This window comes from Equus przewalskii, chromosome 11 (assembly GCF_037783145.1).
Source record: "Equus przewalskii isolate Varuska chromosome 11, EquPr2, whole genome shotgun sequence".
NCBI lineage: Eukaryota > Metazoa > Chordata > Mammalia > Perissodactyla > Equidae > Equus > Equus przewalskii.
This window is the reverse complement of record NC_091841.1, coordinates 29,029,444-29,056,279: the sequence shown is the minus strand read 5'-3', so window position 1 is coordinate 29,056,279 and position 26,836 is coordinate 29,029,444. Positions and strand designations below refer to the sequence as shown.

The 26,836-nt window shown below is 42.9% G+C and overlaps 1 protein-coding gene across 50 annotated transcripts in view; it reads right to left on the bottom strand.

The window, feature by feature from the left end:
• Positions 1-26,836, bottom strand: part of PPP6R3 (protein phosphatase 6 regulatory subunit 3) — a 140,786-nt gene that overhangs the window by 33,141 nt on the left and 80,809 nt on the right. For all 50 annotated transcript variants that reach the window (XM_070565682.1, XM_070565684.1, XM_070565692.1 and 47 more), the window contains 6 exons: positions 16,380-16,509; positions 14,113-14,265; positions 11,923-12,072; positions 10,704-10,768; positions 8,248-8,363; positions 6,290-6,375 (listed from right to left, as the gene is read on the bottom strand). In XM_070565682.1, the coding sequence (XP_070421783.1) occupies positions 6,290-6,375; positions 8,248-8,363; positions 10,704-10,768; positions 11,923-12,072; positions 14,113-14,265; positions 16,380-16,509 (700 nt within the window). The remainder of the gene's footprint in view (positions 1-6,289; positions 6,376-8,247; positions 8,364-10,703; positions 10,769-11,922; positions 12,073-14,112; positions 14,266-16,379; positions 16,510-26,836) is intronic.

Here is a 26,836-nt window from a genome sequence, read left to right as displayed (position 1 = left end):
CACTAGAAAGGTCAGGTTTAAACATAACCATTTCACTTTAAATTCTTGCATTTCCTGCCCACTCTAAGAGGAGCACTGTCCATAAGCACTAAATGTGACTTGAGTCAATAGTCCCCTGCTCATGAAAAGACCCCAAATCTTCTGCCCCTTAAAATGCACCCCCGCCCTCAGAAGTTACAAGCAACTCACATTAAGCACAAGCAAACAGGAACTGATCAGCAATTCACGGTAAGTGATTTTTATTAATTCATAAACATTGCACAATATTAGGAGGAAATGTATTAACAATTAGAAAGGAAGATATACAAATGACTAAGTACAACACTAATGACCATAATTGCTATACAGCAAGTAATAGACACAAAGCGTCTGTAAAACCGCAGAAACAAGCACTATATGTCTGAGGGTAACTTACACTGTATCTTCTGAGTTAGTCCTTGTACTTTTTGTAAAAGTGTTTGGGGCAGAAAGCACTGTCATCGGGGGGAGCCACAAGTGTGCCTAATAGCCTGGAGTTACAGAAGTTGGCCTGGTCTGCTTTGTGGTGTTCCAACTTTGGTTCAAGGGGCCCAAAGTGGAATCCAAACAGGTCTGTACATGGTATTCCTTACGAAATTCTGAATAAATCACTGCCTGAAGAAAACTAATCTCTTTCCCTTGGTCTGGCCACCTTTGGTAAAGATACTAAGCCCAGGTGAATAAGCCAGTGTTTCTAATTAATTCCCTCTCTGTCCTCCCTAAGGTCTAAGTAACGCGTTCACACGCGCATTCTGAATCCGGCCTGATGAAACCAAAGGCAGGATTTGAGATCAACAAAGGGAAGCTGCCTGAGTCAACTGCAGCCTCAGTGAGTTAGTGGGGAAAGATGCGGGGACAAGGATGTTCCAGGAGAACCCAGCCAGGACGCAGAAGGGAACTGGTGGAATACTGCTTGCTCATGGCAGCTGGCATCTTACGGGGCAACTGCAACCAAGAGCGGGTCACAGGGTCCTAGTGTAGTGGATTTAGAAGAGCTTCAGCTCTTCTAGCTGGCTGGCAAGATAATGCAAGAATCATATGAAGCCAGTGTGTGTTTTGGGGGTGCAACCCCACAGTGGGACACCGAATTAGAAGACAATTCGAAGAGCAAGCTAGGTGAACTAAACAAGAGAACAAAAAAAGACCTGGCAGCTCCCAGCTTGTCTTGCTGTCTAAGTTGAAACAGGACACAATGCATCCTCATTCATACTTTCACTTTTTGCTACAAAGTAAGATTTTATCAGCTCATTACTTAAAGATGAGAAAGAAACTAACTTTTGTTGAGCAACTACTATGTGCCAGACACTATGACCCACCCCCCCCCCCGTATATTCTCCTTAACCTGTATCCTCAAAGCAATTCTGGGACATATTTAAAATAATTTTTTTCTCCAAAAAGAAACTACTGTTTTAGAAAGTTGTTATTAACACCACCACAATGACCACAGGCCTTCGCAACTATGTTACTGAAAGATGTGGCGATTCAATTCTATCCATACTACACCTGGTCTGAAATCGTTATCAATAAAATGAGCTAAGAAGACAATTTAAATTACCAGCGGGGAAACTTGCTAATTGAAAGCCCCCAAGTTCATCACACAGATGTATCGAGCATGGAGTCCCGGATCAAAACTTCCAAACACACGTCCTCTGGAGGCGTCTCCATCTCAGTAAATGCCACCGGCATTCTTCTTCCTCAGCTAAAATCTTAGTCATCTTGTTTCTTCTGTCCCCCCACATCTGTCCCCTCTACCATCAAGAGAACCTCAAATCCCATCACTGCTCATCAAGCCTAACATCACCTGCCTAGCACAAGCCAGCAGTATCTCCCACCCGGATTAATGCTCTATGAGGCAGCTAACCAGTCTCCCTGCTTCGACCTTTTGCCCCACTATGCAGCTGGCCCTGGGTTTCCACGGGCTCCACCTCCAGACTCAACCAACCTCGGACCAAAAGGTCTACGATGGTTGTGTCTCTACTGAACGCGTACACACTTTTTTTCTTGTTGTTATTCCCTGGACAATAGTAATAACAACTATTTCCACAGCATTTACACTGTATTAGGTATAATGAGTAATCTAGAGGGGATTTAAAATATGCAGGAGGATGTGCAGAGATTACATGCAAATACTACGGTATTTTATATAAGGTACTTGAGCACCTGTGGGTTTTGGTATCTGTGGGCAGTCCTGGAACCAATCCCCATGGATACCGAGGGACAACTACAGTCGATTCTCACTCCAGCAGCCAGAATGATCTCTCAAAACGTACATCCAATCATGTCACTTTTTGGCTCCAAACCTAAGGGCTCTTCTTCTCACTAAGATCACAACCAAGGGGCTTGCTGGGGACTAAAGCTGCAGGAGATCTGGGCTGCAGAGCCTGGCAGACCTCATGTCCCATTCTCTCCCTCGCTCGCTCTGGTACAGTGCACTGGCCGACATGCCACCCTCTGCACACACCAGGAACAACCCAATCTCAGGCCTCTGCGCTTGCTCTTCCTTCCTCACTTCCCTCAAGCTTCTACACAAGTGTTACCTTCTTAATGAGGTTTCCTATACCACCTAATTGTAAATTGCGCATCTGCCCCAAATGCCGCTGAGCCTCTCCCGGGGTTTATCCATCCCCACTGAGGCGGGGATTTTTGCCAGTCCTGTTCAGTACAATGTCCTCAGTGTCTGGCACACAGTAGCCACTCCAATATTTACTGAACTAATGAATACTAACAAATCACTAAATGAGGATACAGAATCTTAACTTTTTAAAAAAGTACCAAGTATACAAGAACACTCTTGCCAAGCTAGATGTATTCTAAGTAAGTATACTCGATGTTGCAGCGGAAAAAGCTTTTGAGATGTTACCTTCTTTCATAATAAAATTTCAGTTTTATTAAGTGTTGTTAAAAAAAAAAAAGCAAGTGTTCTCTTCATCTTGGCTGATTAGGCTGCTAAGGAAAATCGTCAGCATAACTTGACTGTTAACTTCTGAGTGGAACGGGAAAGCTTCAGCCTCTCCTCATTCCTTGTTACTGTGTCGTCCCACTGTGGACCCCCGCACCTATCTGGCCTGGGGCTGGTGAGAAACACACACTCTCGAGCTCCTACCTCAGCCTGCTGTATCTCCACACAATTCATACATGCACTTCTCTATTACCTTATACAACCTCCAGGGACTGTCTCCTCAGTGATGAGAAAGGAGCACCAACACTTAAAAACACATTCGCCTCCTTGGAGAGGAAGGCGGAGAATGAAACAAACTCAATTTTCCAAAGTCAGTGCAAAAATGTTTTCTGCGTTATCTAAAGTTACCCTGTCTAAATCCTTACCAATTTTTACAGTTTGGGGGCTCAGTCAAAACAGAAAGGTCTCTGGATGTAACTAAAACACCAAATTTTATTCATTATAAACTCCCAACATAAAAACACAAGCAATATATGAATCCACTGTGCACATACTTTGGCATGATGGGGTGAAAAGATTAAAGTACTTCAAAGGTCTCAGAGCGAGGGTCATTAAAAGGTTGCCCTAGAAGTGGCAGGAGCTTGGGGCGGGCACAGCTTATCCTACACACCCGAGCACGTCCTCGGGCCCACAGCCAGGAGGATAAGCGTGTGGTGTGTAATGAACAAATCCTTGCTGTGACTAGAAAAATAAGAACAGGCCAGGGCAAGAGAGCAATGTGCTAACTCCAGCATGCAGTGCTGGGCTACAGGTGGACTCAAGTCCCCGGAATACACCTGAAACGATCCCCAGAGAGGCATCTGAGCCATACAGAAATCAACAAGGCCAAGGCAGCATATCTAATCTAATCTACCTGTTTGAGGAGGGGGCAGAGAATAAACAATCTATTACTCAGCTGCCAATTTCAGTGATGAATGTGCCTGGAACAACTAGAAAGGAGATGCTTTTACTCAGACGTCACCCTCCATCACATGGGTGGGCACTCATTCTGTATGACATTTCTACAAGGGTGAAATTCACTGCACTTACCAAGTCGAATTTATAATAATATTTGCAACAGCATATTTTCCCTGCAACGTGGTACCCAACCCCACTGGGACAGAGCCTGAAACATTGTTGGCAGAAAAATGAAGCACTTGGAGGCTGTGGTTAAAGTCTCCTTGGTAGCCTAGGATTAACGTATAAGCATCCTTAAAACCCTGGAACATCTGTATCTGCAATCCTACAAAACACAACTCCCCATCCGAAGGACTTAAGACTAAATGGAGGTGGTATTTCAGCATCGGGTATTTGGGACCAAGGAACTAAAGGTGTCTTGAGGGGTCAACCTGAAAGTCTCAACAGACAACAAAATCATAGAGTGGAGCGAACTCGACATGGGATACGAGCAATATTAACGGGGCTCTACAAACCTGATCACTTTTGCTATAGAAGCCAACTTCTCCTCATTTCATTTTCCTCTAGATGATTTATGTAGTGCAAGTATGATGGCAGGAAGCACAAGAGGCAAAGAACTGAGCTTCACCTGCAGTGCTAAGTGGGGCCTGTGATCATTTTTCCCTCAACACAGGTGTACACGTCTAGATATGTCTGACCCACAAGGGCTACACATTAATTTTGCACTGCATGCCCACACTGCTCTATGCAGACAGACATAACATTTACACACTGTCACAGAGCAGATTACGGACAGCATCGCGCAAAGGAGCGGAGTGCCAGCTGAGCTGCAATGACATCCTTCTTTACACAGAACTGCTCACAGGAGAAGTCTGCTTGAACCACCAAAGATCAAGCAGTTTATAAAACCCTGATAACAAGTTTAACTCGACATTTTTTACTCCTACCAGTGAAGTCAATCAAAGGGGAATTTTAAAAGAAGTTTCCCAAACAAAATCAGAAGTAATATTCCTAAATATTCCCTTATAAATAAGAAACAAGACAAAGATCTGCTTAACGGAGACCGTATTACCTGTATTCTTAACAGGGAATCAAGATGGGGCCTCTAAAACAAAATGGCTCAATTTAACAGTATGCGAGAACAACTTCACCCTACAATACAACTCTGATCATCCAGAATTCTAACCAATTTGGTTGGGGGGAAAGACAATCTACAGTGAGTGATACATTCATTAAAAATTACTCAGCCCTTCCTCAATGACTCAGAGCTGTCCAACTGAATGTCACTTTCTCTGTTGGGCTGTGACACTGAGACACTAAGGGCCATTAGACCTACTTTAATTAAATGGCCCTACATAGCTCCCTTTTTATAGTTACCTCTTAACTTCATAATTCTTCCAACTCCTAATATCTACAAATTCTATCATTATTCCCACCCCTAACAAGCCATTACCGCACCAATCTGTCAAGAGTCTGGAAAGATAACCAAATTTGTTAGACAATCTACAATGTAAGAGGCAACGGGCCCTTTGGGGAGTGACAGGGGGTGAACTAATGACCGCTCTGCTGCTGCCAGAGCCTTTCTGCTTCCCTCCTGTTTCTAAATTCTGTTCTGAACAGATAAGGCTGCCAGACACCGGACTGCCTAACAACTGAAGTGTTTCTGTGTGTCAGAAATTCAAGTCCCAGTTGCTGAATTTCAAATATGCAATTAAACACTGGACACACCTACTTCCACGCAGAATCAAGGCCACCACCTTGATGCTCAGCTGGCACCTGCTTATGAAAGGAAATGCTTTTCTTCATCTTTAAAAGCAAAAGCAATACTTACCTTAAAACTTAATGTGCTAAAAAAACAAAATACATTCCAAAGTCCAATATAATTTTAAAAAATATTATCAATGCCATTATTCCCTGGCTAAAAGTACCAATCTGTTAAAGATTTTAAAGCTGGGGTTTCAAAGTCATCTACAAAATTCTCCCCCATGGGGAATGATCTAAAACGAGAGTAAACCCAACTCAATAACATTAGAAAATACCCAAAGGAATATTTAGGTTCTCTAACTACCCAGGGTTATCTGAGGCATAAGGCAACAAACCCAAGAGAGTAGGAGGAAGGCCAAGGCTGCCAGGCTGAGGTGCGCAAGGGCAGGGCCTGAGGAAACGGAACTAAATCATGTTGGCTGGGTGTCAGTGGCTTCTCTGCACCCTTTGTCGACCCGGGCAGGAATTAGGAGTTGACTAGACAAATCAGCAAGAATACTGTGAAGAGTGGCCTCTCCTCCTGGTAAAGAAACATAACTCACCCTTGGCCCACCATTTCGGGGACAAAGGGAAGATCTTTCACATCCTCCTGAATAAATGGGCAAAAGCTAAAAGCACTGAAATCATAGAAATGGAACCTTGCAAACCTACTAGATCTACCGTGTTCCTCTTGTTAGTTTCTCCTAAGGAGCTTGCGCAGAACGTCTCCCATCGCTCCCTGACTTCGTCTGGAAGATCTTCAGAGGGAGAAAAGGAAAAGAGCATTAGCACTACAGTGACCTCCACACGGACAAATCGACACAAGCGTGCACTACTGGCGCGGCTCATCAGAGGCAGAGGCCCTACCAGCTGGGCACCCGGCTCTCGGGGGATAGAGTTATAAAGCCTCGTACACTCTGAACCCCCAGCACTTGCAGGAACCAGAACCAGCCCCCAAATTCTACACTTGAGGCCAAGAGCCCTAGGCAGCGACGTGAATTTAACAAACTTTTAAAACTCTTTTGGCAAAAACTTAACCTGGAAACTGTGAGTGTTTCCAGCAATCTCTTCTGAGAAAGGTAATATATGTTTAGGTTGGGGGGGAAGCTGTCTTTTTCCATGGTCATGCAAGTTTAAGAAATGCTGCAACTGTCACTCCCGCACACTGTTCTGAGATACTCTGACTGGCAGCTGGCCGATGAATGATCCATTGAACCCAGGGTGGCTTCTCAAATTGCTCAAATATAATATTTCCTAAATGTCTGTATCATAGGCCAATATATGGATACATATGCAAGGGTGAAATTCTACCTTCTAAAGAAATTTTCAAGAAAAAGATACACAAATACTTTCCCTAGAAAATGAACCATGGCTGTAATCTTGGAGGTCTTACTAAAGTTTTATCTGACACACGTCTGTGCACCCTCACACAGGCACACACACACCCGGCCGGGCAAGCAACTTCCAGAAAACAAAGGCTGATCTAAAACACAATCACTCACATGGCCATTTCTCCTTGGTAAGAACAGAAAGATAAACTGTGATGACCTGGCTTCTCTCTCTCTCAAGAAGCAAAATTAGAGGTGGGTGAGCCCCAGTTTTACACGACTGGGAAACACTGAGGCTTTCAGCACACGCTTGATAGGGAACAGCCTCCTGAACACAAACATTCCCAAAAGATGAGACAGACTGGAAAATGATGGTCAGCCAGTTAACTCTGAGCCACTGCTGTGCCACAGAAGTGAACGACTTTCTGCACTCAGAGTCAGGCACAGGACTAGCGCCCTGCTGGCACAAAAGCTCTGAGTGCCCGGGGCTCCCAGCGCTCTCGTTTTGGAGGAGACGGACTCATGGCCTGGGCGCCAGTGTAAACGGCACCCACACAGTTTCTTCCAAGTTACCTTGGCTGATGGAACTCAAATGCTAACACAAAAAGAGTCCTTAGGTGCCAATATCCTTCATTTTAGTAATAGAGATATGGAAAAAATGCTGATAAATGCTTCAATATCCCAGTGAAAGGAACTCACTCCAGAGGCTATAGACAGGCCTTCAGAAGAAAATAAAAAGCAGGAGTAACTATAGCTCAGGTGGCTCAACTGCCAGCCTATGAGAACTTCAAGCTCAAAGGAACAATTTACTGAGCAATGCTCTTGGAGAATGAAAGTGGACAGCTCCAGTACCCTGAACTTGGCCGAGGCCAGCCTGGTGGTGCAGCAGTTAAGTTCGCACATTCTGCTTCGGAGGCCCAGGGTTTGCCGGGTTAGATCCCGGGGCTGGACCTATGCACCGCTTGTCAAGCAATGCTGTGGCAAGCGTTCTATATATTCAAAAAAGTAGAGGAAGATGGACACGGATGTCAGCTCAGGTCCAGTCTTCCTCAGGGGGGGAAAAAAAAGCTCTGAACTTGGCTGAGCCTACCAATACTTACTAAAAAGACTGCAAAAATAAGAACAGAGATTCTGCAAAGAACTACATTCTCAAGAACCTCATTTAAATTTCCAGGTAATTTGTGAAACATAAAGAAATGCCTCCAATAGCTATTAAAAATAACTACAAATATTTCCACTTCACTCTTAAATCCCTTTCTCCAATCCTACGAAAATGTAATTAAAATTCCATGGACCACTTACCTTTGATAAGCTGCTGCACTAATGCACTGTTGGGGCCCTTATCAGTACTGTGCACGATACAGTTAGCTATCCTCGTCAGGTGTCCCATGTAGCCATGTCGTCGTCCTCCCTCAGCCCTGACATGGGGTGAAGGACAAATATTCAGACTCCTGATAGGTTGCAGCGATGACACAGCTTGGTAAATACAGTGAACTGAAGCCATCATTCTGAAAACCGAGGCAGCGAGGATGCGAATCGACAGGAAAGGAGAGCACCCAGACGTCACCAGGCCAGGGTGGAGGGGTGGCAGAAACCGTCTACTCAAAGATTGCACTGTAGCCTCACTCAACAGGACAACACTTATTCAAATATACAAACCAACTATAATCTTCAATAACATATAATCAAAAAAGGAAAAAACCCAAATATTTCATTGATGTTTAATGTTTCTGTGATTTTCCTTTGTATCTTTTCGTGACACTATTTCAGACTTATTTTCAGACTTACAATCAACAGATCATAGGGAACCGAGGTGAGAATTCTGCTGCTTCGTTTGCTAAAAGGCATCAAATGTTAATCACATCAATCAAATTAACAGAGCTAATTATCTACTACTGGCATTTCTCAAGTTAAAATATTGGCTGATTTGAGGACTTGGCCAAGATGAGAGGTAGTGAGCTTGTACGTGGCCCACAGGCCACTTGGAACACAGGCAAATAAATGACTCCTCATCCCTTTCCCCCACTTAGTGTCTCATCTTCCCAACTATGATCCGTCTTTACGTGTAGACAGACGGTTCACATCACCGTGATTTCTCTGCCCGACTATTTACATGTGTCAGGACTTTAAATTCTATGCAACAAAAGACTTTTGACCACAGGTAGGAGAGAACAAAGTGAAGAGATTTTTGCTTACAGGGAGAATCTTTCAGATACCACTAAAAAAACATACTAGGCTTGAAGGCACATAAAATACTTGCTAACATTCTTAGAGGGTCTGAGGATACCCAACAGTCAGAAGGCATAAGCTTGGCCTCAGCTGAGTTGCTAAGGCCTCTTAGTTTCACAGTAACATCCCAAGTCCCAAGCGTTCCTTCAGGGTATCTTCTCAGTCAGACACTACCGTGCTCCCCCAAGCCCACAGGGGAATGGAGGCCCACCTGCAAGCTTTTGGCCCAGGGCTCCCTAGGTTCTTTAGGCTTCTGGGGCAAGGGGACATTAGAAAAGCTCTTTCAGGACCCCTTGAGATGGGGAGAAGATTACCAGCCAGGCCTTCAGAGGACGGAGCCCACAGACAGTAGAAGACACGGGACACCTCGGCACTGGCTGGCTGAGGCAGCAGAGAGGGAGAGAGACCAGTGCGGGCACAGAGGGGCCAGGATGGGGTCAGACACACAACCTCACAGCACCCCCGAAGGAGCTCCGCTTGAAAGAATGTCCCTGAGGTCTACCAAGACTAGCTCGGCCACACTCAAACTACATGCCACCTTTCAAAGCCCTATGAGCGCTTAGTGAGCAATTTTTAAAAACCGAACCCCACGAAATGAAGCTGAGACCTCCCGTGAGTTACTTGGCTCTGCGGGGGGCCGCCAGGTAAGGCTGAACAGAGATGCAGAGCAAGAGAACTTGAGGGAAAGGCTCGACTATAAAGGGGCAAGACACACCTTCCTGCGCTGATGGAAACGTTCCACGTCTTGATTGTGGCGGTTACGCCACTGCATGCACTTGTCGGAATTCCCAGAAATTTATTTAATATATAAAAGGATGAATTTTACCTTACGAGAATTATTCTCCAGTACATCTGACTTAAAAACAAACACAGGCAGCATGCCTTGAGAGCTTGTCCCAAACACTCCCTCTGCCATCTGCTTCAGAATCCATGGGACGCATCAACGCTCCCAGGGCCGTGGAGGGGAATGCCCATTACAGACACCACCCCTCGGCAAAAGGGCCGGGTAAGAGAGCTGCTGGCACGGACCCACTAATACTTGAAGTCATCCTGCCCACCACCCAACGGAATTTCCTACAGAGAAAGCACTAGGCAGTGCCCCCTCTAGTTCCACACACAAAGCGCTCTCTTCTACACTGAGGACATGCAGTGACCAGGACACACACACTAAGCTAAATCGCCGTCAGCGAGGACTTGACTTCACAACTCCTGTCATTCAGCTCCACCTTTTTCTCAGGAAAAAAGTCATTCAAAAAGGACCACGAAGTTTCAAAGGCAGCAAGGAGGCAGCGAGCACTCCCAACCCCTAGATTCCCCTCAAGAGGTAGAAAGACAGGGGAACCTAAAAATAAATTCTAAGAAAAATATCTGTTACAACTAAATAATCTGGAAGTCCTGAGAGAACGTCTATAACTGTAAAGTGGCCTGTACAATGCAGCTATTTCCACTGTTCCCTGTCCATGGCAAGGAGGATATTTTCTTCAAATTAAAACTCAAACTGAATTCCTATGAGAAAATGATTTACTTACTGTTTCTTCTCGTTCATTTCCCAGGCATCAAGTATTCGTTCTATTAACTGACACTTTTGAAAAAGCTGAATAAAAAGGAATATTTCAGTTAACATTTATATTAATGTCAAAGTGTCAAAATTTTAAAGTGAAACAGAACGCTAAGTTAAATACAACAGAGACATGTATAACCCAAACAAGCTAAATATAGCTGTGAATTACTGGCTAAATCGAAAGCAATGTGATGATACATTTACTCGAGGCCCTCAGAACACCACAGGGATTCAAGACAGGATCCGGGCCTCCAGCAGTGCATCTGCTGGGAAACAATATTTCACGTACCGCTACCAGTGAGCAGCTGACCTAAGGCAAAGCCGGGTGTTATGAGCCATGAAAGATGGGCTCAGAAATACGCAGACTGACAAAATTAAAATGGAATAAAGACAATTATGCCCTGGCAAAAATTTAACTCAGAATCCACAGCAATAGGTGTACTTTTAAAACGTGAGCAACACTTACTTCTAGATGCATTAACATTATTGCATTCATATCAAAAATCGGTGTGGCCTGCCAAAATTCTGCCAGCCAATGACGAGTGCTGGGGGCTGCATTATCAGAATGTGCAATGCCACTTTGATTCCAATGGCATTTGTCTTCCCCATCTATTTGGTTACTCCAGGCTAGCTTTTCCCATCTCCCAGGTTTGGGAGTAACCTGGTGTAAACTAGAGAAAGTTTCATACAACCAGAGAACTTTAAAGCAAGAAGAAATCTGAAGACTGACTTAGTAATAAAATTGCTTCATATTTAACAAAAGAAAACAGACTCCAAGAAGCTGCTCATTCAACATTGCATAGAACTCACGTCTCCCAACTTTCAGTAATGTATTCAGCACCAGAAACACTAAAACTCTGGCGTACCTAATAATTGTTTAAATGTTTTCTGCAATATTTAAATTTTTATATTTCTTTTAACCTCCAAAATATGTAATCTTCAAATCTATTAATTTTACCAAATAAACAGGCCACTTAGATTTTCTCCTTAAAAGTTCATCTGATGGTTATTTGTCCAGGATTTGATTTACAGAATCATTGGTTAAAAGAGCAATGAAGACATGACAATTAAATATTTAGACACTGAAATTTAACCTCATGTCCTTAAACTTCAATTCATTTCACACTTAAGTGGAAAAATGCTATAACCAGGACTGGCAGAAAAAAAAAAAAACCACACAAGCTTACATGTTTCAATAACAAATTGTCGCCAGTGGAGTCTTGATCAGTAATTGTGCTATTTTCTGTGTTTTCAAAAGGACTTGCAAGAATCAGTGCAATACAGATTTCCACTTGTGTATGTAAAAAGTTATTCCATGTGTATTTGAAGAACATGTCCTGCAAACAAAACAAAACAAAACAAGGCTTTCTTTCATTCAGTTACCTCAGTGTTTAAGCCACTACTTTAGTTCATTTACTGCACAGAGACTTAACCAAGTGAAAATGAGGTATTCTTAGCTCAGCAGGACTAATTAAAAGGAACACAAGTTTAATGTAAAGGGGGTTGAAACACCACTTCATAGACTAAATGCATGGTATTTGCTCATTCAACATGCAAGAATCTGCGTGGAACCTAGTAGAGACCAACAAGAAACACATGAAGAAAAGACAACAGTATGTTTCTCAAAGAGAAACGAACTATCTTTTTATGTTTTCAAAGCAACTAATACAGATACTAAGTTCAGTAAATTTCCCATAACTTTCAAGTAAATTCAAGAGAATTTCATTTTGATTCAACAAATATTTAGTGATGGCTTTTGTGCAGGCCATGGTGCTATGTGCAATAGGAGACAGAGAGAGACAAAAATACGGTCCCCAATCTCGAGATGCTCACACCTGAACAAAGAATAGCACTCAGGCATTCCAAACTCAGAACTGTCAGCGAACGGAGCACAACGAGAGAGGAATGAGAGGCGCTGACGTGTGGATCTCCTGGAAGTACAAGCGTTTTCCAGATTACCTGGAAGGGTAATAGTATCAACAAAAAGGAAAGACGATTCCTAAGAGCACGAAATGCACAGTTAAAGCAGGTATTCAGGACATCGCTACGTCTGGTCATCTAACCTCAAAATAAAATAGTAATGGTTAATGACCCATTCAGGAGTTTTATCAAATTTGGTATCACTCAAAAGTCGCTCTAAAGATTATTAATAGAATGAATTAACAATAATTGTACTTACTATTAGTAAGATTAAAGTCTAGCAATTGATGACTTCAGGGAGACTCCCAGAGGCAAGAGAAGAAAGTTGAAATATTCCTGGAGTTTTACAGACCAGTCAGAGGGCAGAGCAAAAACTCTGTCTCCAGAGGGCTCCAGTTACGCTACCCAAGAAACCGTAATCCTTCAACGCTTCATCTTTCTCCAAAATATTCCTGCTCTCTATGTTCTACACTGACATGTCCCTTAACCCAAAGCTGCAACATAACTAAAATTATCTCAGTGACACCAGGAAGCATAATGGTATGGCAGATAAAGCATGCATGGGTTTGAAATTAGGGGTGACCTCAAATCTTGGCTCCACCACGTACTAGCCATGGAACATACCCCCTTCTCTGGGCATGATCTGAAAAACATACTCGCTCTCACACAGGGTTTTTCTACTCAGGATCACATAAGAAATGTATGGAAAGTGCACACTCAGTGTCTCTCATGTGGTGGCAAACACCCAGCCCCTCCTGTGAAACACCCCAAATGTACAGTGTGACCAGACGTCGTATGAAACGTGCCAAGTGCTCACCCTCGTGCCTTCTGTGCTGTGGAGGGGCAGGACAGACAAGGCAAGGGTGGGCACTGGAGCGGGGTCTGTGGACACCAAGCACAAGCCTTGGAACTGGGGGACTCAGGGGTCAGGAAGTCCAGATAACTGCTGGGCTCCTCCTTTTCCCTTCCACTGACAAGCAGACTAACAGCTGTTTCAAGGAAGAATTTACACTCAAATCAAAAGACCACATACAGTCTCAGATCCATTACACAGATACTGCTCAGTGGAAAGAAGATAAAAGATAAAGGCTTGTCTCTTCGCTGATTATGAAGAGAAACCAGGGCTGCAGCCACAGTCATTTATCTCTAAGACAAGCCCCTGAAGAGGGAGGTCAGACTCACTCCATCGTCTGTGCCAGACTGGGCTTCGAGGGAAAAGCCTATGTCTTAATCATCTTCCAAATTCTCTAATGTGACTCTTACACACAGCAACAATAACTAACCACTGCAAAATTAAAACCATTCAAATTTCATGACACACTCAAGGTACAAACTATATAAAAGATCACTTCTGCTCAGCCCAAGGAAAGTCACTGACACATACTACACGTTTGTGACGGTGTAACTTGAGTTATATATCAAGGGCAAATGAAAACATCTTTTGGGGGAAATCTTACCAATATGACCCCAATGCTATTGAGCTCCATTAGGTCCCCATTGATACTGCTGGTGTTTGTCTGAAGGAGGCTGGATATCAACCGAATCACATTCAACCGGGTGTTCCCCACGGGAGGGTCCAGCACGCCCCACGTAGTCTTCATCACACTTTTCTGAGGAAGAGAAAGCTTCCCAATTAAATCCAGTTAGGTGAACAAACAAAAAGGGTGCAGGGGTATGTCTAAGCTAGAACACTAGGTGAGCTAACCCTGCAAACAATCTGGCCTGAATCCTAGACCTGGAGGGAAACCCAAAGCTGCCACTGATGTCTTTAAGATACAATGAAATAACCAAGAGGAAACAAAATTAAGTAATTTCCCTAGGCTACAGCTTTTATAAGAAATCCAGCATCCCCCTGCTTCAACATCCCAAACTGGTACTGGAAGAAAGCAGAAAGCTATGGAAGTTCATGAAAAAGAAGCGCAATACTTGAAACCTGACCAGAAGTCAAACAAACTACGACAAGTTACGAGTGGTTCTGGAACACGGTCCTCCATCTTTGCCAAATCTGTGATAAACATGCAAACTCAGAAGTTGCCCCTGGATCATAACCTTGAAACAGGATCAATCTTAAACCTGTTCTTGTCTATAAAAGGAAGTTTCTATACTTTGAAATCACCAAAGACAGACCCAGACAACTGAGACTTTCCGAAGTGTTGACAGGAAAGGCGAGGAGCCACCCCCGCGCGGCGAGGCAGCCCTCCTCACTGGCCCCAGCCACGCCAGCACGCTCACACCCTCCCGCTCCCCTCCACGCTCCACGGACTGTAAGGCTCACGGCTCTACTCCAGGTGAGACAGCTCTAATGAACAGACATTTTCAAAAGCTTCGTGGACCTACTCACACACCGCCTCATGCAGCAAAACCAGGTAAACTGAACTCACTCAGTCCTAGCAGTAAGAGAGAGGAAGTCCAAACAAGACACTGCCCTACTTTTGAATGAGGGCCGAGAAGAACACACGTGTGAGAATCCATGTTAGGTGCTGCCTTTGTGTCCACCGAGAAAGATGACGAGTAGGCCATCTAGGTCACAGGCCAGGGGCACTTAGCACACACCCTCCTCTCTCAGATCCTGCTCCTCCTCCAGCCTCCACTTGTTATGTTCCCTCCTCGTCTCCTCAATAAATCCTTTCTTCTTCTTTCCTCACTCTCCCATTCTTCTTCCTAGGTCTGGCAGGAAGGACCAACAGGGGCACTTTCCCTGAGGGCAAACACCCAACACAGGCTGAACACACATAAGACAACATGGCACAGGTGGGACCATGACTGGCTCACTGGTAGCATCTGAAGAGACAATCTGGAAGCTGAACTAGATTCCCTTGGTAATGGACATAAATTATTCTGTGCTCTCCCCGCATAAAAAGGTTAAACAAACAGAAAACATCTCATTCAGAAGGGAGAAACTAGCATACTCAAGTCCCAATAATGCACCCAGCAGGTGCCGCCGAGATACAGACAACAGCCAGGAGCCCGGTCCAATGTAGAGGGTGGGAGGAAAAGGGAAAGGGCAAGAGCTGGTGCCGGCCGCAGAACCCTCAGGGACTGCCTTCCACCTCCACCTCCACCTCCACACGGAAGGGCCTCCAGCCCAATCTCCACCTCCGCACCACTCCGAGGGCCGGAGCAGCCGCAGGACCCCTCCCGCACCGTGGGGAGCCCTCTTTGCAGGTCTTCCCTGTCGGCTATCTGGGCTTTCAGTGGCCTGCCTGAGTGAAGAGGCATTTTAGATTAGCACAGGGACGCTCCCTACAGAAAAACTGACACTCCGACTCACATTCAACCGACTGCTTCTTACATTCGGCATCTGTCCCTCAGCCTGCCCCACTGCCCCAGCTCTGAGTGAGACAGCTCCATTTCACACATCAGCTCCCAAATATGAATCGGACTTCAAAGATGCAAAAATAACAGGCTAGGAGAAGAAAAGTGTTTATTTTACTGGCATATAAGTACCAGAACTTATAGAAAGGAAGAATAAAAAGCTGAGTTTCCTAAGCAGATAAAAACTTGCCTAATTTTAATTCTACCCCATTCATCAATTTAGACACTATATATAGATAAAAGGCAATTAAAAACTAGCTCAAAAGCAATAAAACCAAGTGGCAGTGTACTTTTTAACACATTTTGTACAAGCTGGTCACAGCCGGGTCTATTACTCACAAGGTTCACATACTTTCTGCTTACATCCCATCTTTGAGCTGGTCAGCCATGCTCAAGATAGCCGCCCTACCTTGGGTGGCTCAAGCAGGAGTTCATGAAAAGATCCAAGTCTTCCTCGGATGGCTTCTAGAACACTCTTGTTGACCGAACAAGCAGAATGACTCATGCCTGGTGGGCAGATCTCTATATGGCCTTCAAATCTTGAAACAAAGCAAGTTAATTTTACTTATTATAGTTTCAAAACAAATCATTCAAGATGCTCCACAGCACGTAGATATATACATAAGAGCCATCCAAATACATAATGACTGTACCAACATCTCTGGAGGGCGAGGAAGAGAGTGTGACAAAATCTCAATGAGGATCAGTCAACACGACCTGGAATCCAAAGGCCCCCAGGGTCAGGAGAGAAACTCTACTCGATTTCTTGACGTTCTCCTAACACTTCTAACTCCTTATACCTATTACACTAACAGCAGGTCTCTAACCAGAACATCTGGAAAGCAAAAGGAGATCTGATCCGTGAATTACAGGCACACCATACTACCTGCCTGTGAGATGTTAATAATAAACAGGCCTGTATTTGTTCCATACAGTTTTTCTTGGGTAATCAACACTGTTTCCTATTTAAAAGGCTTAAATTACTTTTTAACATAAAGCTCAATCTATACTCATCACACTCTACTCCTTACAGGAAAACAATTACGAGTGGAAAGAGACTCCCACATCTCAACTGGTGTGAGCACAGGGACAAAGGGTTCTCAGAGTCGGGGAAGGGAGGACCCCAGGAGGGAGAAGCCCAAGAATGCGGGTGTGCAGTTCAAATCAAAAGCTCCACTGAGAGCGGAGCGTCCTCTGGGCATCAGGGCTAACAAGTGGTTACCAACGCAGCTGCTGCAGGGAGACTGTCCGAGCCCAAACCCTGGCCTTCACTCCCCAGTTACTCACTCTACTAGGGATGATGGGAACTTGAGAAGGTCTCTCCCAGGACTGCTGTGAGGATCACGCTAATGTAGACAAAGGACTGAGAACAGGGCCTGGCCTACAGCCAACACCCAGAGAGCGACTGTTACAACTGCTACTTGAAAACATTCCACATGCATAAGTGATCTCTAAGAGCTGCATGTAACAGCATTCGGAAACTCGATTACTGGAAAAAGGGGAAGGAGAAAGGCCTTTGCTTTGATTGTGGTGCTTTTTAATGTGTAGGGGTTTTAATAATTTATGTGGCCAAATATAGCTTTCTTCATTAGTTTCTGTCCAGGGAGCCATGCTAGAACGTTCTTTACAATCCCATAATTCTATGAGTATTTCCATATTATTCCTAAGTATTTTTAACTCATCTGGATTTTTCCCCCCAGGGGAAGATTCACCCTAAGCTAACATCTGTGCCAGTGTTCCTCCTTTTTTCTTCTTTTCCCCTGCCAAAGCCCCAGTAGATAGTTGTGTATAGTTCTAAGTTCTTTTGGTTCTCCTATGTGAGCTGCCGCCACAGCATGGCTACTGACAGACAAGTGGTGGAGTTCTCTGCCTGGGAACTCAACCCAGGCTGCCAATGCAGAGTCAAACTTTAATCGCAAGGCCATCAGGGCTGGTTCTGAAATTTATTTTTATGTAAAACAGGTATAGACATGATATTTTTTTTCCCAAGTGGTGAGTCACTTTCTAAGCCACATTTATAGAACAATCTGCCTTTCCCCACTTACACAAAAACCATATGAAACCACACACTAAAATTCCTTAATCATTCATAGAAATTTTGGGTTTTTGTTCATCTAATAAATATTTAGTGAGCATCAATTTACGTACCAGCCCTGACTGAGGTACTATAGTCAATATCCACGGTGTTTAACAAGACTGCCACTGGTATCACACTGCCATATTTCTTATAACAATGATGCACCGTAATATGTAGGAGGCAACTTATCTCAATCATTGCTCTTGCTCAACATTTCTTGGCTAGTCTCACATTTTTATTCTTCCAAAAATACATAAGAATTTGCCAAATCACCAACAAAAGACACGTTGCTATTCCAAGTGGAGCTTTATTAAACTTAGATTTGGAAAGGCACAAGAAGTGACGGGGGTTTCTGTCTCAGGAGTCCACTGCTTTTGGTGGTAACAGCAATCTACCGTCCAACATACCACATCTTCTTTACCCAGTCACTGGTTAAAGGACACTTTTGTTGTTTACAGTTTGAGGTGACTACGAATAAAAGTAACATAAACATTCACTTACAAGTTTTTAATGTGACAGTTTTTATTTTGCTCAGGTAAATATCTAAGAGACTGCTGGCAAATACAACCATCTGTTTAACTTCCTAAGAAGCTGCCACATGTTTTCAGAAAGCGGCTACATGGCTTCGCATTCCCCACAGTAACATGTGAGACTTCCACTCGCTCCCCGTGGTCACCAGCATTGGGAGGTGTCTCTCTTTTTTGTTTGCTTTAGCTATGTAGTGGGCTGACTGATGGCCCCCCAAAAAGATATGTCCACACCCTAGTCCGCAGAGCCTGTGAATGTTACCTTATTTGAAGAAGTAATTAATTAAGGATCCTGAGATGAGGAGACGATCCTGGTTTATCCATGTGGGCCCTAAATGCCATCACAAGTGTTCTTATCACAGAGGGGAGAGACACAGCAGAGAAGGCGATACGTAGATGAAGCAGAGAGAGAGGTGGCCCAAGGCACGGAATGCCAGCAGCCAGCAGAAGCTGGAAGAGGCAAAGGAGGAGTCTCCTCGGGTGCCTCTGGAGAGGGCAGCACTGTGTCCCCTTGATCTGGGACTTCTGGCATTCAGACTGTGAGAGAACAGATTTCTGTCCTTTTAAGTCAGGGTTTGCAGTAATTTATTACAGCAGCCAGAGGAAACAAATACAAGTTGTTCAAAAGATGTGCAGTGGCATCTCAATGTAGTTTTAACCTGAATTTCACTAACGACAAATGACGTTGGCCATTTTTCCATATATTTATTTGCTACAAATACATACATACACATTTTATTAAGTGTCTGCTCAAATCCTTTTATTTCTTAAAAACTGGATTCTTTTTCTTGTTACTAGATTTTGAGTGTTCTTTACATATCTGGACATCGTTTCGTTGACACACAATTTAAAAATATTTTCCAGCAGTCTGTGGCTTGCCTTTTCATTTTCTTAATAGTCCTTCCAAGAGTAAAATCGAAAATTTTAATGTAGTCTGAGTTGTCAACTTCTCTTTTATGGACCAGGCCTTGGTGATGCAGCTGAGAAATCTCGGCCTAATCCTAGCTCACAGATTTTCTCCTAGAACTTCTATAGTTTGGGGATTTATAGTTAGTCCCATGTTCCACTTCATTTTTGCACAATATGCAAGGTACATATCCAGGTCTAATGTTCTGCAGATGAACGTTCCAGCCCATTTGCTGAAAAGGCTATCCTTTCTTCACTCAACTGCCTCCACACCTCTGTCAAAACCAAGTCACCATGTATGTGTGGGTCTACTTCTGGACTCTACTATTCCAGTAATCTATAGTCTATCCTTTCTCTAATACCAACTGTCCTGCAGCTTTAAATCAGTGTCAGTACTCCAAGTTTGTTTTTCCCTTTCAAAATTGTTTTGGCTATTATATTTCCTTTGAATTTCCACGTAAATTTTAGAATTAGCTTTATTTCTACAAAAAAATCCTGCTTGGATTTTAATTGAAATTATATTGAATCTCCAGATTAGTTTGGGAAGAAGTGACATCTCAACAATATTGAGTCTTCTAATCCACGAACATGGCATCTCTCTCCATTTATCTAGGTCATCTTTGATTTCATCAGAATTCAATAGTTTTCAGCATTAAACCCTGCATGCATTTTGTTAAGACTTACATCTAAGTACTTCCTTTTTTATGTGCTATAGTAAACGGCACTTTATAAAAATTCCAAATTCCAACTATGCGTTGCTAGTATAAAGAAATGCAACTAATTTTTGCATATTGACCTTACGTTCTGCAATCTTGCTAAACTTCCTTGTTAGTTCTAGGAGTGTTTTGTATATTCTCCAGAATTTTCTATGAAGATAATCCTGACATCTGTGGACAGATTGAGTGTTATTCTTCCTTACCAATCTGGAAGGTGTTTCTTTCTTTCCCACCTTACTGCACGGACTACGACCTTCAGATTGAGGGTGAACAGACAGGTGATAGCGAATATTCTTGCCACGTTGCCTGATTTTAGGGGACATCATTTCAGTCTTTGACCATTAAGAATGATGTCAGCTATAGGTTTTCTTTTTAAAAGAGGGCTTATCAGTTTCCAAGTTCCTCTCTATTACTAATTTACTGAGAGGTTTTATTATAAATAAATCTAATGAAGTGATCACAGGGTTCTTCTTCTTTAATCTGACATGAGTTACACCAATTTTTATTAAGACTGTTTTTATAGGGTTGTTTTATGTTCACAGCAAAATGGAGGGGAAGGTACAGAGACTGCCCGTACACCCGCCTCCCCACACACACGCATAGCCTCCCCCATTATCACCATTCCCCACTAGGGTGGTACATTTGCTATAATCTATGCATCTACATGGCCACATCATAATCATCTAAAGTCTGCAGTTTACATTAGGGCTCACACTTGGTGCTGGACATTCTGTGGGTTTGAACAAATGTATAATGACGTGTCTCCATCATTATGGTATCATACAGAGCAGTTTTACTGCCCTAAAAGTCACCTGTGCCCTGCCTACTCATCTCATCCCCTCACCTCCTACTGATCTTTTGACTGTCTCTATAGTTTTGCCTTTTCCAGAATGTCATCCAGTTGGGACCATGCTGTATGTGGCCTTTTCAGATAGGCTTCTTTCACTTAGTAATATGCATCTGGGTTTCCCCTATGTCTTTTCATGACTTGAGAGCTCCTTCTTTTTAGTGCTGAGTAGTATTTCATTGTCTGGATGGCCCACAGTTTATTTATCCGCTCACCTATGGAAGGACACCTTGGCTGCTTCCAAGGTCTGGCAAGTATGGCTAAAGCTGCTGTAAGCATCCGTGTGCAGGCTTTTGTGTGGACATAAGTTTTCCACTCCTTTGGGTAAATACCAAGGAGCACAACTGCTGGATTGTACAGTTTAAGAGTATGTTTAGTTTTGTAAGAAACTGCCAAACTGTCTTCCACAGTGCCTGGACCATTTTGCATCCCCACCAGTAATGATGGAGAGCTCCTGCTGCCCCACAACCTCACCAGCACTTGGTGGTGTCAGTGTTAACGTCTGAAAGATGAAAGAGCCTTGCATTCCCAAGATAAACCATACTTGGTCCTGATATATTATTATTTTAACGTATTGCTGAATTTGCTAATATCTTCTTGAAGAATTTTGCATCTAAGCTCTTGTGGAATCTTGCTGTGTGGCTTTCTTTCCTATAATAATTTTGTCTAGTTTCAAAGTAATGCTGGCCTCATGAGATGGAAAGTGTTGTCTTCTATATTCTGATAGACACCTCCCATCTGTGGCAGAATTCACCAATGAAGCTAATCGTAGCTGAGAATTTTCTTTGTTGGGAAGCTTTTAAATCTGAATTAAATTTCTCCAATGGATTTAAGACTGTTCAGGCTACTTTTCTCAGTAAGCTTTGGTAGTTTTATGCCTTTAAGGAAGTTGTCCACTTCAGCTGAAGTGCTGAAATTGTTTAATGAGTTGTTTGTAGTACTTTTATTCTTCTTTCAACGTCTACAGGGAATGTAGTCATGTCCCCTCTTTCATTCCTGTTATTTATAATCTGTGTCTTTTCTACTCTTTTCTTCGCCATTATGCCCAGAGATTTATCACTTTTATTAATCTTTTCAAAGAAACAGCTTTTAGTTTCACTGATTTTCTGTACTGTTTTTCTCCTCTCAATCTCTTTGATTTCACTCTTAATTTTAGTATTTCTTTCTTTCTGATTGCTTTGGGTTTAATTTGCTCATCTTTCACTAGTTTCTTAAGGTGGGAGCTTAGATCATTGACACGAGCTTTCTGTTCCCTTTCTAATAGTAACATTCAATGCCATAAATTTACCTCTACTGCTTTTAACTACGTTCCACAAATTCTGACACGCTGTTTCCATTGTCAGTTCAAAATATTTTCTTGTTTTCTTGTCATTTCCTCTTTGACGCTTGGGGTTATTTAGAAGTGTGCCACTTCATTTGCAAACATTTGGGGATATTCCAGAAATCTTTACGGATTTCTAGTTTAAATTCATTATGGTCTGAATACATACTTTGTATGATTTTTTATTATTTTAATTTGTTAAGGTTTGTTTTATGGCTGAGAACCTGGTCTATCTTGGTAAAAGTTCCATGTGCACTTGAAAAAATGTATATTCTGCTGTTGTTAAGGGGAATGTTCTGAAAGTGTCAATTAGGTCAATGGACTGCTGGTGTTGTGCAAGTATTCTGTATTCTTACTGATTTTCTGTCTGTCATGTCGATTTCTATTAGAAGTTTTAGATTTACAGAAAAATTGCAAAGATAATACAGAGTTCCCATATACCCATGCCCAGTTTCCCCTATTATTAATATCTTACATTAGGATAGATACATCTGTCACAATTAATGAACAATATTGATACATGAAATCCATACTGTATCCGGATCTCCTCAGTCTGTACCCAGAGGGTTCTCTCCATTCCAGAATCCGATCCAAGACACTGCATTACATTCAGTGTCACGTCTCCTTGGCCTCGATAGTTACTCAGACTTTACTGACCAGGTATTTTGCAGAATGTCCCTCAGTTGGGATTTACCTTATGTCTTCCTCAAGCTCACGGGTCATTGGGAGGAAGACCACACAGGTTAAAATGCCATTTCGTGACATTACATCAAGGTTACGTACTAGCAACACAACTTATCACTGGCTCTTGACCATGATTATCTGGCTGAGGAGGTGTTTGTCAGGGCTCTCTGTCAAATCTGACCAAGTTTTATTTTCTCTTCCCATACCTTACTCTTTGGAAGGAAGTCACGATGTGCGCGATGCACTTAAAGCGTGGGGAGTTGTACGCTTCCTCCTCGAGGAGAAGCATCTACAGGAACCATGTGCAATTCTGCCCGAGAGATCTCTCTTCGCCCCATTTAGTTGTTCAACCATTTACTTACATCAGTATGGACTTACAGATATTTTACACTCAGGTTATAAAACTGCTTTATTTTATTGTGCAAACTATTCCAGCTTTGGCCAATGGGAGCTCTTTCAGCTTGCTCCTGTGTCCCTCTGACATACCCCCTTGTTGTGAGTTGTAACTTTTTGGCTTAACTCTTCATATTTCAATATGAGTAATTTCTAACGTCATACAACTGATTCTTTCCTCAACTAAGTCAAAGTTTACCAAGAAGAAGCCCAAAAGCATTATTCATTTCTGCTGTTTTTCATTTCTAGCATTTCCATATGATCCATCTCTCTGCTAACATTTCCCATCTGTTCACATACTGTCCACTTTTTCCACAAGCCTTTAACATATTAACCATAGTTATTCTAAATTCCCTGTCACATAATTTCAACATTTTGGAGTCTAGTTCTACTGATTGCTTTTTCTTTTTAGAGTTTGTTGGGGGTCTTTTTATCTTGCTTCTTTGTCTTGCAATTTTTGGTTGAAAGATGGACATCCTGTGTGGGAAAAGTAGAAACTGATGTAAACAGCATCTACATCTGGAATGGACACATCCCTTTTTTTCTAGGTGTTTCGTGTGGGGTTTGAATCAATCTATATCAGTTGGTAAATGAGCTAGGGTGGGTTTTGTTGTTGCTATGACTGAATGATCTCCCTCAGTACGCAAAAGACTTCAAATCCGTCTCTAGTTACTTTGTATTTATAGCTAGGGCTGAGTTGCCAGTTTTTCTCAAGGTCTGCTCCACCTTAGCTCAAGTTCTCCCTGTGAGCTTGCTGCTGCGCCTGGAGAGCCCCCTTCCCACACCAGCCTGTCTTCCATCAGCAGACTGCTGCTGTTCCTCGATGCTCGGAGGCCTGGACAGGGATGTGTAGAGAGGGATGAGAGGAGAGAACTGCTCCGTTGTTTTGGTTCAGCCTCAGTCTCTGGCAGACGAAGTGTCCCCGGGTTTCAGGGGTGGGGCCTTCTCAGTGATCCTGCCCTCACCTCAGTGGCAGGCGATCTCTAACAGTCTAGGCCCAGAATGTGTCCCTGCCTCTCTCATGGGATAGAGGGTTTTCTCTGGTCCCTTCATCCCACTGCACACGGTTTTCACCGGTGTCTTCAAGGTTACAGCGTTTGCCACCCTTTCCTCAGTGGCTTAAGAGTTTTGTTCAGTAGCGGCCAAGAATGGAGGACCGTGGAGGGGGGAAATCATGCATGTCCCCCAAAGGCTGCAGCTCCACTTCCTCAGGCCTATTCTGCAGGGGAAGCTTGCTCTAGTTTCTCGCCCTGCCACCAGCATTTCCCGAGAAGGGCTAGCAGGTGTGTACAAATTACCCTTGTGACTATAGATCTCAGAGCTTCTTTGTTCTCCTGGCCCTGTAAGGTGCTCTGAGCATTGCATAACCTACTATTTTTCTACATTTATAAAAGAGATATCTGAACTACAATTTTATCAAGGTGAAAAAAATCTAATTTTTTCAAGATGAAAAATAAACTATATATGAAAGTACCAGTTCCTCAGTATAAGAACTAATACACACTAATTTACTCCTTCTCCTTATTTCTTGAGTTTTGTTAAAATAATCTGGAATTTATTTGCTTTTTTCGAAATGTGACTTTTCAATTATTCATTCTTAACATTTAACTTTCACGGTCATATTAATTTTCACATCCCTATCCATTTCATTATCTTTTATCAATATATTTCCTCTTCTTAAGTTCTTTATTCTAACTTATTTTCTGTTTGGCTTTGGTAAAGTCCATCTTTAAGTAATTTACCCCAGGGAAAGAACAGACAGAACAGTGAGGTCTTATGTGCTTGCAAATGCCCCTTCTGCCCTCACACATCAACAATAGTATTTCAGGGTCACAATTCTGCCGTGCTTTTCAGGATTTATTTAGCTTTACAAACGAGATGTCCAGCAATCTGATTTGCTTTGTAGTTAACCCAATTTTTCTCATCTAGATACTTTTAAGATTTACCCTTTATCCTTGGGATTCAGAAATCTCATCAGGATAAGGCTAAGATCTGAGCCCCCACTGTCTTTTTTAAAATTTAATCTTGCTTAGTATTTGATAAAGCTTTCTGGTCTTCGGGCAAGTTCCTTCTGGTCAGAAATTTCCTTCTATTGTTTCTTTTATTGTTTTATAGTCTCTGTTTGCTCTAAGTTGTACAATTGTGGTTTCTTTTTTCCTCTTCCACAGGCAAAAATGTATCCTTTTTCTCAGATTTATTCCTTTCTCAAGTCAAGGTAGTTGATGCAAACCTCAGAGCATCACTTCATGTGCTGTTAAACCATTTCAGGAGATGGTGTAATTGCCCTGCAGCATGAGTAGCAAGATGACAGTCTTGAACCATTTGATTAACACTTCAAGTTACTGGCTACATTATTTAAAATATGATTTACCACGGAAGACATAGACACAATCCCAAAATTACAACATACTTGGAGCAGTGCGGCCATACTGCCCTTCCATTATCCCTGACCAAAGATTAAACCAACCAGGAACAGAGATCAGGAATCTGGGAAGCAGGGGTTGGTAAGGTTGTGTTCACTTTTTGCTAGAAACCAAAATGACATCATTGAAAGCCAATCCAGAACTCTTGGACGGCCAGAGTCTCCACACGCTGACAGCAGGCCTCTTCCACCCTCTTCTTCACGCCCTCCGGTTTACTGAATGGATCCAACAGTGAGTGAGAAAACACAAATTCTAATCTCAAAACCACGCACTCCTGGAGTGCTGACATATACATACTGCTTCAAATTCTCATGCTCCAGGAAATAATCAGAAAACTCTGACAATTAGTAAGTAAATTGGCAGTGGACATAAACTGTAAAGAATAACGTGACAGGGGCCGCCCCCGTGGCCGAGTGGTTAAGTTTGCGCACTCCGCTTTGGATCCTGGGCGCGGACACGGTACCACTCATCAAGCCACGCTGAGGCGGAGTCCCACATGCCACAACTAGAAGGACTCACAACTAAAATATACAACTCTGTAATGGGGGAGCTTTGGGGAGAAGGAAAAATTAAAAAAAAAGAATAACATGACAAACATTAAACGGCTGGTCCAGGGGCACACACATGGGACAAAGAGACTACATTTCTGATTCTGAAACACTTAGCACAAATTTTTCCTTAAAGCCTCAAGCCACCTGCCCATCCATTTGAAAGTAGCCTCAAAACTGCAGCGCCCCTACACGAGGAACCCTGAAAACACCATGCGAAGCCTCAAGTCAGCATGTGCAGGAAAGTATCACAAGACGGAAGAGTCCCTCAGCCGCCACTTGGAGGAGACCAGGAGGAACGCCTGTTCTCTATTTGTGTAAGCAAGAAACAAGCTTCTCTCATGTTTGAGCCATTATACAGCTTTCTGATTTGTTTACTATGGCTCTTATTATAGTAGCATTTCCTTTAACCACTACAAAAACC